Source organism: Larus michahellis, chromosome 12, assembly GCF_964199755.1.
Source record: "Larus michahellis chromosome 12, bLarMic1.1, whole genome shotgun sequence".
NCBI classification, from domain to species: domain Eukaryota; kingdom Metazoa; phylum Chordata; class Aves; order Charadriiformes; family Laridae; genus Larus; species Larus michahellis.
The window spans coordinates 3,172,765-3,191,644 of record NC_133907.1 but is presented as its reverse complement, the minus strand read 5'-3'; the positions used below and the strand labels follow the sequence as shown (position 1 = coordinate 3,191,644).

Genomic DNA, 18,880 nt, shown 5'->3' with positions numbered 1-18,880 from the left:
TCATACTTGCTGTTTATTTCATCCTTATTTTCTGTTTGTTCCACCTTTCCAAATTTGTTTATAAGTAGCTGGTATTATTAGTAGATAATTAAGAAACTGGAACAGGTTTTGCCTGTTCAGCACTGCAAATCTTATTAGTTGGCCAAGCAGGTTCTCTTCAGCATGGCAACGAAGTCTGTTTTGTTTTCAGGGACTTTTTCATCGTGTCCTTCGTGAGGAAATCTCACTGTCAAAACTAGTGAGAATGAAACCAGAAGAACTTTTATCTAAAGAACTGTCTGTATGGAAAGAGAAACCAGCTAAAGCAGTAAGTAACATAATTTTCCCCTATGTCCTTATGAATTAAGAGCGAGTTTGCCAACCCTTACCACCCATGTTACATTAATGCACCATTTTCTTCATAATGAAATACTAATAATGTTCAGTTTTAGTATACTTTTTCTCTATAACTAACCAAGTGATAACGAAGTAGGGAATAAAATTATAAAATAAATATGTGGACTTTTTACGAAAATGGTTTTGTTTCTTTCAGATGATAGAGTCAAGAAGCAAATCTCATGAAATCAAGAAAACAGCTGTAAAACGGGAACATATGTCAGTTGTAAATATGGAAGATTCTCCGCCAGTGTCTGATTCTGATGTGAGTATTGGCTATTGCTTCAGAAAGAAGAGGTCGAGGGAGATAAGTGGTAACTAGGGCATCACTTTCACCAGAAGTGCAGATTTTTTAAATGAACTCTAAGGATATTATTAGCTAGGAGGTGTGCTCTGAGCATTTTCCCTTGTAGTTTGAAGGAGTGCAACAACCAAATGATGGGCATGTTTTGCATGCACTTCTGAAACGTTGTCAATTTACAGAGAAATCTTTTATTTCTGAATATTAGCTATCTACTTCAAAACACCGTGGAATAAAAGGAGGACAAACATTATTTGAGAACCCTATCTGATATGCTTTAACCGAGGCCTTTAATTTATTTAAAAAAAAAAAAACAAACCCTGAAGTTAATTAATGCTTCCCAAAATATTTTTTTTATGGTTAAAATTAATGATCCGCTGGAATATGTTTTGTGTTTATTCGCTTTTAGGAGCAGCAAGAGTCATCCCGATCTGTGCCAAATTTAAACAGTGCTCCTTCTGTAGATGTTTTTAGCAGCATGTTGAAGGATACAACAAGTCAACATCGAGCCCACCTTTTTGACCTGAACTGCAAAATCTGTACAGGTATCTACTGCCCTGACTTTGTGCACAGTAAAAGAATTATGTTAAGGCTGTTGTTTGTTTATTTGTTTTTCTCCAAACTATTTCATTGTTAAATAGTAATCAAAAGCTTTTAAAATAAATTTATAGGTCAGATTTCAGCATCTGAAGATGAAGTACCATCTAAGAAGATGAAGTCAGTGGCTCCAGTTAAAAAGGTGGAATCGAAATCAAAACCCGAAGTTCAGCCAAAGTATGAAAGTTCTGCACCAGCCCCAACAGCAGAGCCTGCCAGAGAGGCTGCCTCTGAAAGCGCGATGGAAACCGACGTCGGACCAGTAGCAGAAACAGTTTCTCAGTCAAGCGTTGAAAGAACTTACATTCCTACAACTCAGGGCCACAACAATACAGATTCTTCTGTACCTGAAGAGGCTTCTGCTTTTCCTGCCTCTTCTGCCGGCGGAGTTGTCACAACCGTAACGGTTTCTGGCAGAGACCCAAGGACAGCAATGAGCAGCTCCTCCGGTGTTGCGACACCGGCCCTGCGTTCTGGTCCCGCACCTGACAAAGTTTCAACAGGGGAAACAAAACAGGAAACTTCAAAACCAGTTATGACTGTCCCCAAATCAATATTAACAAAACCATCATCCTCACCAGATCCAAGATACTTAGCAGTTCATCACTCACCCAATATCAAGTGCGTATATTTAATAGTAAGCCAAGCTACCCAATCTTTGATGTGGTTATCCTCAAAGTCCCACGTCCCCTTCCCTTCCCCCCAGTCAAAGAGCATGTTTCACTTTAAAGCTCAGGTAGCTGGGTTCAGGTTTTTAATTTACCATCTCCTCGTTTACCTTCTGTCGTTGGCAAAATTTTCAGAGCATCAGTATATGTTGACAGCAAAGATTCCACAACGTGTTTTCAACAGATAAATAAAACTTGAAGGGTATTATGCAGGCTTAGAAGTCTGTGTGTACATTAATATCTAGAAAGCGTGTACGTGAGAGATGGTTTAAAGGCATTTCTAGATTTTCATCCTATATTAAAATACTGTTACATCTGAATTTATGAATATGAATTAAAATTAACCAACTGATCAGCTTGAAAAGAAGTGGATTTCTTTCATATTCTGAGTATATACAGTAGTAAAAGTAAATATTGCAAAGTATATCCTTATGAAACTGCAGTTACAAGATTTTTGTTTGTAGCATATTCTTTTACTTGAGTATTTGATCAATAGGAGGGGGGAAGAAAAGAAAAAAAGGGACTATTCTCATTTGTATTCTGTAACCTTTCTGTTTTGGATTTGTTTTGCAGTGTTGCAGAGCCACGCTCACCTCAAGACAGCGACACCTCCCTCTTTCTCTCTCGTCTCAACACCATTTGGAAAGGATTTATTAACATGCAAAGTGTGGCCAAATTTGTCACTAAAGCATATCCTGTCTCCGGGTGCTTTGATTATCTTAGTGAGGTTAGAACTGACATTTTCGTGTGTTTAGAATCAATCTGTGCTGCAGTTCCTGTTGCTAGAAAGGCTGGGGTCGCTGTATATATATCTCTATATATATTTATATATAGATATATTGAAACTGTAGTAGTGGTGATGGCATCCCTTTAGTAATAGGAAAAGTAGCTCAAGAAAACAACAAAAAAAAGCACCTTCTAAAAATTCCTCACAAATTTGTGAAGAATTCTCCTCTCGTTAAACTAGTTTATACATAAGTTAGGCTCTAACATGGATCTAACATACCTTTATTTCAACTTCATTTTTTTGAAGTTTTAGAGCCAGTATTTTAAAGCAGATGTCTTGTTCTGTTCTCAAATTAGATGGGTCACTGGTGTGATCTGTTACAAAAGTTTGGTCATTTATTGAAAATATCATCCTTTTTACTAATTTTCAAATAAAAACAGTTGGATGATATTCTGGGAGGGTGTACGCTCAGATAATGAGATAGTATAAAGGTTTATGCTAAAATGAATAAGCATTTTATGTGATTGTTAGGAAGTTTCAAACACAAATGTGTGGTTTAGGACTTTTATTAGCAGGGCTGGTGGTTCTTTTTGGTATTGCTTTTGCTAAAATGGATTTCACTGTCCTTAACACAGGAAGCTCGCTAGAATTCATGTGACTTGGAGTCACGAGTGCAGCATTTCCTGAGAAACCGAAAGTGTGGAGAAAATCTGTATTTCAGATAGCAGCTTCCCTATAAAAACAAAGTCAATAATGAGCGTACAGAATTATTAGACATTCTGCTGCCATCCTTGTTCGGGAGTGCCTTTTCTCTCTCGTATTTACTGTTAGCCTTATGGTAACGTGCCATAATTAAACACCCGGAAATCTAGAAATAGCCTGTCTGAAATTAGAAAACTATGTATAAAAGTTTACTGAAATATAATAGTGCATTATCCACTAGGCTGCTGGGATGGGGCAACCTGCACTGCTTTTATTCGTTAGTCTCTCTTGGTTTTTCTCATACTACCGTGTAATACTTCTTGTTTAGGATTTACCAGATACAATTCATATTGGTGGGAGGATCTCACCGAAGACAGTCTGGGATTATGTTGGCAAACTCAAATCTTCGCTTTCTAAGGTATACACTTAAAATCCTTTGCAAAACCCAGAAGAAAAATACAGCAATATAAAATGACAACTTTTTATAATATAAATTAATAAACAGCAAATGCTGACGTAGGTCACACCTGGAAAACTTCTGACACCACTTACTCCTTTGAAATTTTTGATTTATCGAAGAAATGTGTTTATTGAGCTGCAGATCCTCTTGATCTCTCTCTGCTGCATAGTAGTTAAATCTTCATACCATTAATGCATTTTTAATGATTGAATATAAATATTTATTCAGTATTGAAGATGGAAATTCAAATTTTAAAGGAACTTATCATTAAGGGTATGTAATAGATTTTACTATTAAAAACACTTCAGAAATGAAAAAATTATGCATAGTATAGAGATAAAATTATGGAACTAAGACTTTTCCATTTCATATTAATTTGAGCTTCAAGATGTTTAGTTTGATGTTAGATACACAAGTAATTTGTATTTCTGAAAACAACAGACCTGATTCTGTTTTAATATTACCAATTGAAAAGCAGTTCTCTCTTAAAGCTAGAGTATTGCCTTGAAAACCTAGTTAAAGTGATAAATGTACAATTTATTTTTACCCCTGGAATTTGCCCTTTACCATTTGATTTGCTGGTGTGTTGCAGGTTGAATTTTTCCACTTTGCTTTTGTATTTCAGGAATTGTGTTTGATTCGTTTCCATCCTGCAACAGAAGAAGAAGAAGTTGCCTATATCTCTCTCTACTCCTATTTTAGCAGTCGTGGTCGTTTTGGTGTTGTAGCTAATAACAACAGACATGTCAAGGATCTCTACCTGATCCCCCTGAGTTCTAAGGACCCAATTCCTTCCAAACTCTTGCCCTTTGAGGGACCAGGTAAGCACAAAAGAGGGGAGGTTAAATACTAGGTAAAATCACAAAACAAAAGGTCAATCAGAGACAAGTTGTTGTTGAATGTTTAATGTAATCATTATTAAATTTTTTTTATATAAAATCAATTTTAAAGTATGTAAATAGGGAAAAATTGGAAATCCAACTCTTTTCAAGAGAAAATTGTCTGAAATTTACATAGCCTTTCCAACAAGATGCTTATATGCTATTAGGAGGATGAGGTTTACCTGTTAAATTGGGTAGGTGGAACAGCCACTATATTGAAAAAAGGGCAACAGCCACCCCCCTGCCCCCATCTTCAGCGACCCATAAATCCACAAAACCTGGGCCCTTGCAAGCCACTCACCATCGCTTAAACCAAGCAGGAAACTTAGCCTACAGAGGAGTCAAGAAATCCTTGAAGACGAAGGTAATATTCATAGTGCTTTCTCTAAATTGTCATTGTCTCATGCCAAGTATTAATCTGGGCCTGCAATATGGTGCACAAGGTGTTGGAAATGTGTTCTAGGTGGTGCAAACTTGAGCCAAATCACTGACTTCTGAGAACAGGTTTGTTCCGGGGGAAGAAGATCCACATTCCTTAGGGTTGGCAGGTGCCAGCCAGTAGTTGGTATAGGCAGGATGTATTACAGTCTTCGATTTTTAGATAAAATCACCAGTGGTAATGTTTGGCTTGAGTTTTCTCCATGTTTGTGAATTGAACATGGTGATAGAAGAACTGAGCATGAATACAACCATGAAACACCCTTCTATTGCAAAATTTGAAGTCATCTTCATCTGAGGATGGAGGAGGTGCATATGCTTAGTTTCCAAATAAGTATCTGGGATTTTATATAAAGTAACAGTTTGAGAAGCTGAAGAACTACAGGTTACAATGCAGGCAATACTTCATTGCCATAGCAATGGTCTGAAAATATCAAACGGTAGGTATGAAACCTTTCTGAGACGCTGACTGTCCTCTACGCCTCAAATACCAGTTTAGGACTAAACTCAATAAAGCATTCTCGGAGTTCATAGGCAGGAGCAACAGTGTCTGGGACAGGTTTTTATGTGTTAATGGCATATGGCTTCTACAACAACTCCTAACATTGTTAGTTAAATGCTCTTCCTTCCTCCCTGAGATTACAAAAGGCACTTGCTCTGCATCCTCGGACGAGATTTTGCTCATACACCCCAAGTCTGTCTTAGCCATCCTCGAACAGTGCACGGGTCATTGTTCTTAGGCCATAGCTAAAATGGAGGGATTATTGCTATCTAAATCAATCACATAGTCTCTGTGAGGTGCCTGCTTGCGGTCCTGTGGAAATCCCAGCTTTCCTTTTTACACTTCAACTTTTCCATTATAGGTTTCGTTAGATTGGAGGGTTGGCAAACATAGACAAACTCTGCTGAGTATTAGTAGAGAAATTTGTAATTTGGAGTTTAAATTGCAAAAGTTTTTCAAAACTGGAGGGAATTGCTCAGAAGAAATATAGGCGTCATTTACAGGAGGTGTTCATGGAGGCAAATTGAAATACATATTTGTAGGCAAAGGGGTTACAGGATAGCAATAGAAACAAGGTTCCAAAGGCAGAGAGGCCATATGATGTCAGCTTCATAGAAGAGCCACTTCCACCCGACCTCTGCCATCAGTTCACTCTTCTTGGAAACTTCTGTAGCAGCCTTTACCTCATAGTTGTGCTAAGTTGTGTTCGTGTTTTAAAACCAGATCCAGTACGGGGTGGCAAAAAAATCAGGTAAGCTGTTTGTCTGGGTTTGTGTATGTATTAAAACCGCAGCGTAACAGACGTGTAATCCATACTTTTTAATGACATCTGATGGAATTTGCTGCTTTTTTCTTTCTTTCACAATCAATAAAAATATTTTATGGAAAGTGGTCATTGTCTCCTTAAATTTAATCGTGTACCTTCAAATAGAGTTTAGTAAGGGCTCCAAAAGCTTTATGCTCTAGAGAGCTTCAGGTGATTTGATAAGAATGAGTGGAGGTGGGAGGAGGGAGAGGACAACAAACCCTGCCACTCCAGAAATCCTAGCTAGAAGATATTCCAGGTGTATCAGCCAGTTCCATCAGGCACGTATGGATTGTGAATTCCTCCTGGTTTCTGATGGACTGGATTTGGAACACAACTGAGGACTTCTCAACTGCACTAGTACCTAGAAGATCTACAAAAAAACCTTTGACATGGGTGATTTAAAAACAACGGAAGATGGAAGGTTATTCGTATTTATACTAATCTCAGACATTTCTTACCAGATTTTCTGTATCGCCCGGCTCTTCTGCATTGTCTTTGTGCAGTGGTTTACTGTGTGTGAATTTACTTCTCTTTCACATACACGTTTTTAAGTTATTTAGCACTTTCATCTGTAGACCTCAAAGCACTTCATAAAAAATAGTATAACCATACTTAATTGCCAATAGAAAGTGATTTATTGAGGGATTTAATGGCAATGTTGGGAACATAACAAGCGTCTTAGGTAGTTAAATTAATTTTAATAAAACAGACATATATCAGCAAAGGATTCCACAAATGTTGATAGATCTCTTTTGATAGTTTGCAATAGGAAGTATGTTTTTTTCTTAAAGTATGAAGGCATGAAATCTCCTCATGCTGTTTAGAATCCTCCCAAAAATTGCAACAAATGGAACAAACTGTGTTCCGAATGGAGCGAGGTGTCTTTGTCTCAGCAGAGACCGTGATGAGAGGCAGCAGTGGTAGAAGAACACAGCATTATAAACCTGATTTTTGGTGCCAGCCAGTTCCATTCGCAAGCGAACCTTGATGTGCAGTGGTGTTACAATGCTGGAAGTGAGCTGTAGCCCTGAGATAAGGGGGCACAGATTTGCTGATAGTTGTCAGTTGCTCTCATGATTAATTGGGACAAATATTTAAATAGCGGTGATAAAATTTAAAGAATATCTTGTATTGGTCTCTGCAGTTTAAAAATGTATACCATGGGTATGCTTAGTCCGTTCCCGTGGGTTTGTCATCAATGTACATTAATTTTGGGTAGCTTCTTACCAGCAGGTGATGACAGGGAATGATGTGGCCATTATATGCATAAATATGATAAAACTGATTTAAGGTAGAAATGTATTTAAGAAATACAAATATTCATCCAATGCTAATATTTAGCATGCCTTGGTTTAATGGCTGTAGTTACAGGATGTAACTCCATAAAACCAGCACATGGACTTCAAATACATAATAGGATAATAACTATTTTATAAATAATTTAGCTGCTGACACAGCCTGCAGCACTCTTAAAACGCTTGCTTGTGAAAGGCAGTCACTGAGCAATGCTGGGAGACTGCAGCCAACGTTTGCGTTATTACCTAAAATTAGGCACTTATCCTATTTATTTGTGGATATTGAAATGGAATGGGACTGACCCTTGATGCTGGTCCAGCTCGAGGTTTCCACTCAAAAGAGGCATTTAGTGTTTGATCGCTTTGAACTGAGTGAATGTAGGAGGCAGGTTAGGCATCACTCCAATTTAATTTGTGTAAAATTACAGTATCAAAATGTAAAATTTTAATGGATTTATTACATGGTGACTAAACTCTAAACAGATATAACCAACGTTAATAACTTACTACTGGAACTTATTGTCTTGAAAGTGTATTAAAATTTTACCCCATTTTAATTAGCAAATTTGATCTCTGTTTTCTACAGGCATTCAAAACTGATTTTTCAGTAACTGCTGTTTATTAGCGATCCTGTCTGATGGATTCGTGAAACCCGTTCATTTCAGTTATTCAGTGGTTGAGATTCATTGTGGCTAATTGCGTAAATCACAAGTCTCTACATAAAATCAGATAACCAAAAACTTTTAACGGCAGACAACCAGCAAATGCCTATGAGGAGATTTCGGCTGACCACCAGTTGGTGAGAGACTCTGCACTGGTCAGCACCGACCAAACGCGGAGTCATTATTCCTATACCGATAAAAAATATAAAGCAAATTCACACACAGTGAACCATTTCTAACAAATGAGTCTATTCTGACTGTAAATTGTGAATAGTTTTTTCCTAGTTAAGTTGTCTTACTTTTGAACTATGCCTTGATCTTATATATTAATATAATTTCATTCAAGGTAGTGACTTGTTGTGAACAGAACTGCTAGAATTGCTTTTAGGCTGTGGGTGCAACTGAGTGTTTGGTGAAGTCATGTGGTCCTTTCTGAATAATCTTAGATTCACTGAAAAGAATTATTTGTTTAGTTCCTGTCCTGCAAATTTGTGCATGTACTGAATTATTAGCAAATTTTAGTTTTGTTGATATAGATGGTTAATTTTCTTAATTATGATTTTTATATTTTTTTTTTTCTAAATAAGAAGAAAGTGAAAATTGGCAACACTTACTAACACTGAAATCTTGTACCTGGAGGAAAAAACCTTTTTGGCAGTGAATTTTAGGTGTACAAATAGGAAATAATATGTATTACAAAATGAAAAAAAAAAAAAAGATTATTTAAAACAGCATGTCCAATACCCTCTTAACCACAGAACCATGTAAAACTTGACCACTGAACTGTGAAATACTAGGAATTCTGTTTTGGATCTAGAATGTATTCTACAGAATAACTGGGATCCAAAACCCTTGACGCAGATTTCATTATTCTTGTTTCTCAACATATTTATAATGAGAGCCATTCCTGATAGGAAATCTCAAGCAAATACTTTAGATCGCCCTCAAATTTTCATTATCATTTTCTCTGGTCTTTTTTTAAAAAGATTCTTTCCTGGGAGTAACCAGACTTTGCTGGTTTCTTCAGTAAGTGATTAAAACTGTTCCACTGTACTATTACCAGTTACAATCAGAAGAACACAGAAATTTTGAGGGGGGTTTGTTTTCCCTGAGTTGTCAAGAGATCTCATAAAACTTCGCCGTTAACTTATTTTATTTGAAAAATTACCATCTTTGTCTTATTATCTGTAGCCCATTATGTAGAAAATAAGGTTTACGTGGGATAAGATTTGAGCGTAAGAAGTGGAAACGCCGATGATTTGCGGGGGGTCATTCTGTGAACAAAAGTTACTTCTTAATGAAATATATAGCAAGTATTGAAGAGAAATACTAAGTTTAAAACATAAAGTGTGTTATTTAGCAAACTGCAAATAGAAATCTTGACTTAATTGGTTCTAATGCTTGGGCTAGCCCTTGGCATCAATTCACGTTTTTCATCTTGTGCTTATGTAGGTTCTGACTGAATTTAGCTTAAGCTGAAAGAGCGATGGATCTTCTCATGGACAAAACTTCACATTTAACCTAAAAATATACAAAACTCTCTAATTTCTCAGTGTGAAGTTAGCAACCAAAAGCACTTAGAAAAGGTGAAATTTATTAAATGTGAACATAGACTCAGGAAAACAGATGATGTGGTTTTCTCATTAGATGGTAAATTTAAGAGTCCCCTTAGAACTCCTTCGAATTCAGTTGTTTCAGCAAAGTGATGTATCTGTGAATGTCGTTCGCTAATGGAATGGATTTGCATCTGTGGGGCTGGGGGGTTTTTATTGGTGTCAAAAAGTTTTTGGTGCTAATAATTAGATATTTAAAAATTGTTCCTTAACGAGCAGTTGGTTTGGTTTAATAAGAACAAGGAACATATATATGCAGAACTTAGAGGATCATGAATAGAAGGAACAACGAACGTAGGTCAGCGTCCTCGCCTTGCCATTTAACCACAGTGAATGTTACCTGTTACTTTACAGATTGTTTTGTGTTTCTGTATTCCTGCTCCCTAGCTGGATGCAGGTCGTATCTAATGGCACATATTGGGGAAAGACAGACCCTTTAAAAGTCGTTAAATCCAGACGTTAAATAGCCTCTCTCTGTACAGATTTTCTCCATTTGCCACCAGCTCTGTGTTAAAGAATTTATTCCCTGTCCTTCAATCTGGACGTGTTTATTTTCCACAAGAGCCAGTGGGAACTGTGCCTGTAAAAGAAAGAACTACAATAACATGAAACAGACCTACAGACCTTTGCATTTTTCCTTTTTATCAGAAGCTTTCCCATCGTTTTTGGATATACTTCTCCAAGGATTCAAGTCTGAAGCTTTCACAAAGGAGTAATTCTGCTCGCAGCGATTTTTACTTGCAGAAAGGCCTTGCAGCATCACCCTGGGTGCTGCGGCAGAGGGTTTCAGGTCCCCTTGCCCTCTGCATCCCAGGCTCATCCCCGGTGACAATGTCCTCGCCAAGAAAACCAGCGCAGCCAGGGCCCCTTCTCCTGCACAGCAAACCCCCATCGGCTTCACTCGCCTCTGCCTCTGGAGTTACCACTTTGGCTGCTTCCATCCTGGTTTAAAACAATATCTAGCTGGGAGAAAACCAAACACACAGGGAGTGGGTTAAAAGTTTTAATACTGTTTCCAAACACAGTTGGTTTGAGGTTATCGTCTTAGCAATTACGGCTGTTTGTTTAACTCAGAGCTAGACAAAATATTATAGACTGGTGTAAATGTCAATGTAGATTATAAGAGAAAGATAGTTACAAAGTTCAGCCCAGGTTTTCTCACTTTTCAGTATCTGTGTGTATACAACATATTTGCAAACCATTTAAAAGTAAATATATGACTTTTCAGGGGGAGAGGTAGGGGTGGTTGAACATCAACAAAACCTATGTAACAACACAACAATATAAAATAGTTCTTCGGTTTTGAACATTTGCAAAGACACTTTTTAATAATCATATCTGTTGCTGCCATCTTTGTCAAGGAATGAATTAAAACATTTCTTTTCTTATATACAAATATATATATAAAGAGTAAAGAAATACAGATGCGTACACTTACGGACTAATGAAAATTGCCAGTAGGTCATCTAATGGAATTTAGAAAAACTGTTATCTTTATGACTTTTGTAGCTGCCAGTATCTAAAATAATTAAGTTTCTGCTGAAAGCATAATTAAAAATCAGTTTTTTACATATACAATTTTTGTGTTCCCTTTTCAGGTCTTGAGTCTTCTCGGCCAAATCTAATTCTCGGATTGGTTATCTGTCAGAAGGGGAAGCGTCTTGCCACTGGCATTGAAACAGAAAAGATAGAGGAAAAGCGAAGCAGAATTCAAACACATGAGGAAACGGAAACATCGCTGTTCTCTAAAGGGCCGCTGGCTGCTTCGCAAGAGAAGAAAACTCCGAAATACACACTTTATTCAGGAGATTCAACCATAAGTACAACACCACCTGGATCTCCTCCGCCTCCACCTCCACTTCCCGTTCCAGACGCCTCAGCGGTTACACCTTCAGTATTGAAAATACTCTCCTCGATTAAAAGTGGAACCACAACTACTGTAACCCCACCAATTTCAACCGCTGCTCCTGCAAGTGTTACTGCTACCCATTCTTCATCCTCAAAAACTGCCACGCCTCTCGAGCACATCCTGCAGACACTTTTTGGAAAAAAGAAAACGTTTGAGCCTCTTGCTAAGGATTCTGAAACTGTCCAGTCTTCAAATCAGGAAGGTCAAGCCACTGTTGATGGAGGAATGTCAGCTGTTCCTCTGTTAGATCCCATTGTGCAACAGTTTGGACAGATGTCGAAAGACAGAGCTATAGAAGAGGAGGAGGATGACAGACCGTATGATCCTGAAGAAGAATATGGTCCAGAGAAAGCTTTTGAAATGCAGACTGGTGAAAGTGAAAAGCGATATAACATGGAAAAGCCATCTAATGCAGCAGAACTAGAGGATGAGGCCTACGATCCAGAAGATGAAACTATCTTGGAAGAAGCAAAAGTTACTGTTGATGATTTACCTAACAAAATGTATACAGACACTAAAAGCAATTCTTCGGAAACATCTGCTTCGTACGTGCCTGATTTGTCTGCATCCTCATCCTTGGTAGAACAGCAAAAAATGTTGGAAGAATTAAACAAACAAATAGAAGAACAGAAAAGACAATTGGAGGAACAAGAAGAAGCCCTCAGACAACAAAGAGCAGCTGTTGGTGTTTCAATGGCTCATTTTTCAGTGTCTGATGCTTTAATGTCACCACCGCCAAAATCTTCCCTAATAAAGACTGAATTATTCCATCAGGACCAGCAAGCTACACAAAAAGTAGATTTGGCTTCATCTTTAAATCAGCAAGCACAAGTTTTAAACCAGGGCTGTGACCCGAGGCAGAACAGAGATCCTCGACAAGCCAGAAGAATGGCAACAGAGACTAATGACAATGTTGATTCTCGAATAAAGCCGCAGGTGGTACAGAATGAGATACCCACAGGAGAAATGGCTCCAGCAAGTTTTCCAAATGCTTTGCAGACTTCACTTGGTAAGGAAGATAAGACTTTAATTTCTGCTACTCAGCCTGGGTTTAGTGGTGATAATTGGGTTTCAAGTGAAAAGGCTTCTACAGTGTCCCAGAAAGAGACATCTAATAGCAAATTTGAAAACACTCTTCAAGTTTGTTTGGAAAACATGAATCAAACAGCTTCTGGAGAACCTTCTGCATCCAAGCCTTTACGTAAAGTGCTGCTTCCAACACCTCCAAGTACATCTTTTCAGCCTAATTTCTGCACACCAAGTGACAATCAGTCTTTGCAATCGTGGTCAAATGAGTCAAACGAAGTAATGGGAAGGGATTCTTTTTCAAATACGATGTTTACTTCTCAGGAAAAGGCAGCTGGTCACTTTGAACCAGAGAGGGGTCTTTCATCAGTGCAGTACGATGAACAAAGAAATCCTCAGTCTCATCAATTTGTAGAACAAACTGAATCTCCATCAGTTCAGGGTGAGGGTGGACCTTCCTTACAGCACTTTGAAGAAAACCGAGCTGGACCTCCATTTTCTTTGTCTGGGCAGAAAGGAGGGCCTCCACCACCACTGATGCTCAATGCACCGGGAGGACCTCATGGACCTAATTTTAGAGGACCGGCACCACAGTTCTCCGAAGAGCACGATTCTCCAAATAACGATGGGCAAAGAGGACCTCCGTCTGGAAGATTTGGAGGTCAAAAGGGTCCCATTCCTTCCTTATTTTCTACACAGCATGGACCACCATCTCTTTTCGGTGATAATAGGGGCCCTGCCCCATCTTATCATGGTGTTCCAAGAGGAATGTCACCATCTCAGTTTGAAGATCGTAGGGAACCTCACATGGAACAAAGGGAATTCTCAGATTCCCAATATAATGAAATGATTCGGCCTTCAGGACAGTTTGAAGGACCAGATCCACCTCAGTTTATGGGAAACAGAGGACCTTCGCCTTTTCCTTTTGGAGGCCAAAGACGGCCCCCACCAGCTCAGTTTAAAGGACAGAGAGGAGGCCCTCAGTTTGGAGGGCCAAGAGGTCCAGCCCCAAGTCATTTTGGGGGACCAAGAGGGCCTCACCCAAATCAATTTGAAGGGCAGAGAGGTCCAGCTCCAAATCATATACCTGGTCCAAGAGGACTTTTGCCACAGCCATTTGAAGAACGGAGAGGGAGTCCACCACCCAGATTTGCCAACCAGAGAGGTCCAGCACCGCTTCAGTTTGGAGGACCAAGAGGAGCCACACCTGCCCTGTTTCCAGAAGAAAATGAACCTCCCCCTTCTAGATTTCATTTCCAAGGTCAGTCACCACAAGGTATGAAGCCAACGCCAAGACCGCTCCTGGACCTTCCAAGCCATCCACCATCCCACAGAAAAGAGATGTGGGAGGAAGCTGGACCGTCTGCATCTCTTTCCAATATTTCTGGACAGGGACCTGAGTCGGAAGGACAGTGGTCAGCATCTGACTTCCGAGAAGGCAAAAATCCTGAATTTAGAGGCCAGACATTTGAAGGGAGACAGAGAGAGAGATATGAGGGAGGAAATAAAGACAAGGCTTTAGATCAGCCAGAGCCTCAGCAAGGAGATAATCGACAAGGGAGACCCTTTGAAGAAAGACGAAGGGATCGAGAACACGGCAGACCTTGGGAAAGAGACCGTGGCAGAAACTGGAACAGAGACAGGGACTGGGAGAGACACAGAGACAAGGAATGGGATAAAAACAGAGACAGAAACCAAAACAAAGATAGAGAGAAGGATTCAGACCGGGGTAAAGAATGGGAAAGAAACAGAGACCGAGACAGAGCAAGAACCAGAGAGAGAGAATCCTACAGAAGACGTGATAGAGAGCGATCGAGAAGCAGAGACAGAGATCGTGACCGAGAGAAAGACAGGGACCGGGATCGAAGCAGGGAAAAAGAAAGAGATCGAGAGAGAGATCGAGATCGTGAAAGAGAGAGAGGAAAAGATCGCAAAGATCGGAGCAAGAGTAGGGAAACTGGTAAAGAGATGAAGCCAGAAACACCGAAGGAGACTCAGAAGCCAACAGAAACAGAAGCTTCATCTTCCACTAATCAGTCATAGAAATATGATTGATGCTATATTTCCCAGAACTAATATACTTTTACAACACAGCAAGGACTGAGTCAGCATCTTCTGTATATAGTGTATATTCTCACCTTTACAAAAATGCTGTTGTAAAACTAGCCTTACAAAATGGACTGACAAATTAGCAATTTTTGAACAACTGTGAATGAAAATACTCAAATAGATAAAAGGCAAGAACATACTGGACTTTCACTTGCTGCATTTTGTGCATAATGTTTTTCTTATAAAAATTCACAGCGTTACCTGTACTGAAATTTTGTTTTTTCTACTTGCATCTTTATCTTAAAATTTCCATTTACAGTACAGAAATGGAAAAAGTCTAAGAAGAGCATATTGCTTTTTAAGATTATAAAGTTATGTTTTCCAGTAACTTGAATTGTAATTTTATAAGAGAATTTAATCCAGACCTTAGGAGCCATACCTTTACATCTCATTTACGTGATATTTTGGTGTCAACGTTGTTCCTACAGCACACGCTTTAAAAAAAGGCGTCCACTGTTGCTGTCTAGTTTATTTTACAACGGAAGCGTCATGTGTATTTAGGAAAAGGCCTCAGAACAGTGTTAATAATTACTCGTGACTGACGGAGGATTTGAAAATGGAATGTTATAAGCTTAAAGTGCACTATCTTCCTTTTTATATACAGGTATTTTGTGTTTTGTAATCCATCTTTTAAGTGTACAGCCAAGAAACAAGTCATACTTAGTTCTTTCATGAGGCTGAGGGGTTTTACACGTCACATTTTTACAAATCTGTAATTAAGTAACATACAAGAGTAGCACCTTTATAACCAGCAAAACTTAGAAAAACATCAGGCATTTATTTGAAAAAGGCTAAGACTACAAACGAATTGGTATACCAAAGGCAAGAAGAATAAGTTGGTTAAATAGGCCACTAAATCTGTTACATAGATGGAACTGAGGTAGCGGAGCCATTTTTTGGTTTCATTTTGGTTTTGCAGAATTTTGCCATAGACTTAAAAAATGTCCCTGTTTTATTGTACTTTTCATTCTAAAAGTGTTTTGCTCCTGGAAAAAAAAAAAAAAAAAAGTCACCTTTTTGTTGTTAGACCCTACTTAGGCCGGTAGTGTATATAAAAGTTTCCACTGAAAAAGGTGTAACTGCATTAAGCTTGAAAAGGAGAGTGGTGGTACTTCGTGTTGTGATTCGAGAGGGAGGTTTTTCACTGTGAAATACATCACATTGCTACTTTTCCGTGTATTCTTCAAGTACGTAATTCTAAAGTATGAAATAAAACCCCGCTAATTTATTTGACCGTGTAGATTAACAGTTCGGTAAATATTTTGATATTTTTATAAAATAGTTTTGAAAATGTAAAATTAGATTCCTATAAACGTTTGCATCTTGAAGACTACATTACAAGTAGCGTGTATGCCATGTATCTCACTACAGCTTTTACAGTTCATATTGGTGCATCTTTGAAGTCCTTCTACATCAAGGATTTGCTGGTTGAAACGATCATCGGTATTCCCAACCTGTAGACAAAACGTTAAAATGCAGAGAGGTGGTATTAAATGCAAACATCTACTATGGTGTAAGATTTTTTTCTTAATGAGATGTTTCTAATTTAAAGACATACATAAAAGTATGCAAAAAGTGTGTTTGTTTAGGTTTACTTGATAGAAATTTCTGTAAATTGTATTTTATATGGCAAAATATATCACTGTACATTAAAATATGGGACTTCACAGGTTTTTGTTACTGTAAGTAGAATAAACATCTACGGAGAACTGTTGTCCATTTCTTAAATCTGTATCTGTATATGATTTTCTAAATATTGCTACTTTGCAACAAGCCTCAGGAGTCACCCCAAAAGACTGGTGGCACGTGGGTTTCACTTCCTCATTGTTTAACGAAAGAAGATGCTTTGCAGGACATCACTACCTAGTGATGCTTAATTGCAGGCATTCGAAAAATCATATGAAAATCTGTGCCTGTGATTTTCGTCTCTCAGTTCTAAAACATTCCCTATTTTATTATGATTTTTTTAATGATATTGCGATTTTCCTTTGAAGACTTTACACCAAAAGATCTAAAGAACAGAAAAAACATTAATTCAGGTCAGCTTTGAACTTAAGAAAAACTGAATTCACACCATTTATGAATTCCTTGACTTTATATTGTTATGAGTAGATGTGTGGCTTTTCATCTTCCAGGAAGCACTCCTTTATCACCCATCAGTTTGGGGAATCTGTTCACGATTTGGGGACAGTGAGTGCATCCTCTCACACATGTAGTGGCAAAAAAAAACCCAGCATACAGACAGACAATGATGACATTTATTTTTTTTTAAACCACAGCTTTATATGGTTTATAGTGACCTGGACGTGGCTTTTGCAGCAAGGTTCCTGTGTTCTGCATTGCAGCAGACAGTAAAATCTAGGCTGAAAAGAACATAACAATTAAACTCAATTTACAGAGACTAAAAGTGGTACTGGATTATTATCATGCATTGCAAGAAACAGGAAAAATAAACAATTCTCTGGCTCTCTTCAAACTTTTGATTAACATGAAACAACTACTATTTTGAGCTTTTACCTATGTTTGTACTAAGCTAAATTAACTTTCCAAGGGGTATTTTGCTAAATTTTTATGTAAAAGCCTCTGAAAGGTCAAGAACAATGTAAGCAGAAAGATTATTACATCTATAAAAGACTGTAATATACCAATTTTATGCATTCTAAAGGAGACTGTGCAGAAGGATTAGAAGAGGGGAAGAGTGTGTTATTGAGTCCAACGTGCAAAAAACTGCTTTTAAAATTTATGCTTTTGTTTCTAGAGCAAAGTCACCAGTGTAACGTTCAGACTTTGTCTACACCTCATATAATACGGTACATTTCAACATGGGAAATGTCTGTGCGTGCTACCTTGACTGAATGTGCACGTCATTCAAGAATGCAGTACACAGATTTTATTTTTTTAACTTCCTGAAGGGGATAAAAGATTCATATAGTATTAATATTTTTTTTCATTCTGTTTATGAGTTAGAGTAGCATTTTTGTGCCTTTTGCACTCTGGTTTGTTTCTAGAATGTGTCTTCTGTAATAGGCATCTGTTTTTCATACTAAAATACGTAACCAGTAGTAGATAAGTAATTGAGTGCAAATGTACAAACAAACTGCTGACCATGGTGAGATGCCTGCCACGGAGGGAGTGAGTCTGTGAGGATGCGTTCAGATGGTCTCCAAGCAGAAGACCTAGCGTCCAACCTCATTTTCATGGAACCATCATAGCACAAGTCCAGAAAAATGGAACTTTTTTAGGGCCTTTGGATTAACTTTCTATCAAATAGCAGTTTTTAAACACCAGCAAGCTACTAAAGTGTTTATAATTTCGTAACTTAATCTTAGAATAGCGAATCCAGGGCTCTGTCCTCCACTGCAGCTGGGTACAGGACGTAGGGAAGAGCCTCCTGCCTCCAGTGCTTCACAGAGGCGTTCTTGGTGGGGGAAAAAAAAGAAAGAAAAAAGGGAAAAGTCTTTATCCTGCAACAATGAAACCAAACACAGGTGTTAATTTCCAATCGTGGTGGCTTTTTTTCTCTCTTAGAATTTTCCTTCATACCATCAGTGGCTGGTATCGAGCAGGTGACAGTACTGAATGGTACCTCCATGACAGGAAACGGTGACAGACATGACCTATGGTCAGTCATCCGTGGATCCCCCCAGCCCTGGCCACGCTGGTTTGGGGAGGATTTTTAAAATACTGGGGGTGACTCAGACCACGCACCTGGCGCCATTCACCAGGCCTCGTGCTCCCGAGTGCCTGAGCTCTGCCGCGCAGCCGCTACAGCAACAAGAAGCTGAACGCCGCGGCCTGCGGTGGTCA

The 18,880-nt window shown here is 38.5% G+C and overlaps 1 protein-coding gene across 7 annotated transcripts in view; it reads left to right on the top strand.

The window, feature by feature from the left end:
• DIDO1 (death inducer-obliterator 1) overlaps nucleotides 1-16,792 on the top strand; it is a 60,470-nt gene extending 43,678 nt beyond the window's left edge. For all 7 annotated transcript variants that reach the window (XM_074605351.1, XM_074605357.1, XM_074605353.1 and 4 more), the window contains 8 exons: nucleotides 191-307; nucleotides 533-640; nucleotides 1,086-1,221; nucleotides 1,348-1,894; nucleotides 2,515-2,668; nucleotides 3,699-3,788; nucleotides 4,456-4,651; nucleotides 11,628-16,792. In XM_074605351.1, coding sequence (XP_074461452.1) covers nucleotides 191-307; nucleotides 533-640; nucleotides 1,086-1,221; nucleotides 1,348-1,894; nucleotides 2,515-2,668; nucleotides 3,699-3,788; nucleotides 4,456-4,651; nucleotides 11,628-15,007 — 4,728 coding nt within the window. In that variant the 3' untranslated portion in view covers nucleotides 15,008-16,792. The remainder of the gene's footprint in view (nucleotides 1-190; nucleotides 308-532; nucleotides 641-1,085; nucleotides 1,222-1,347; nucleotides 1,895-2,514; nucleotides 2,669-3,698; nucleotides 3,789-4,455; nucleotides 4,652-11,627) is intronic.
• The last annotated feature ends 2,088 nt before the right edge of the window (nucleotides 16,793-18,880 follow it).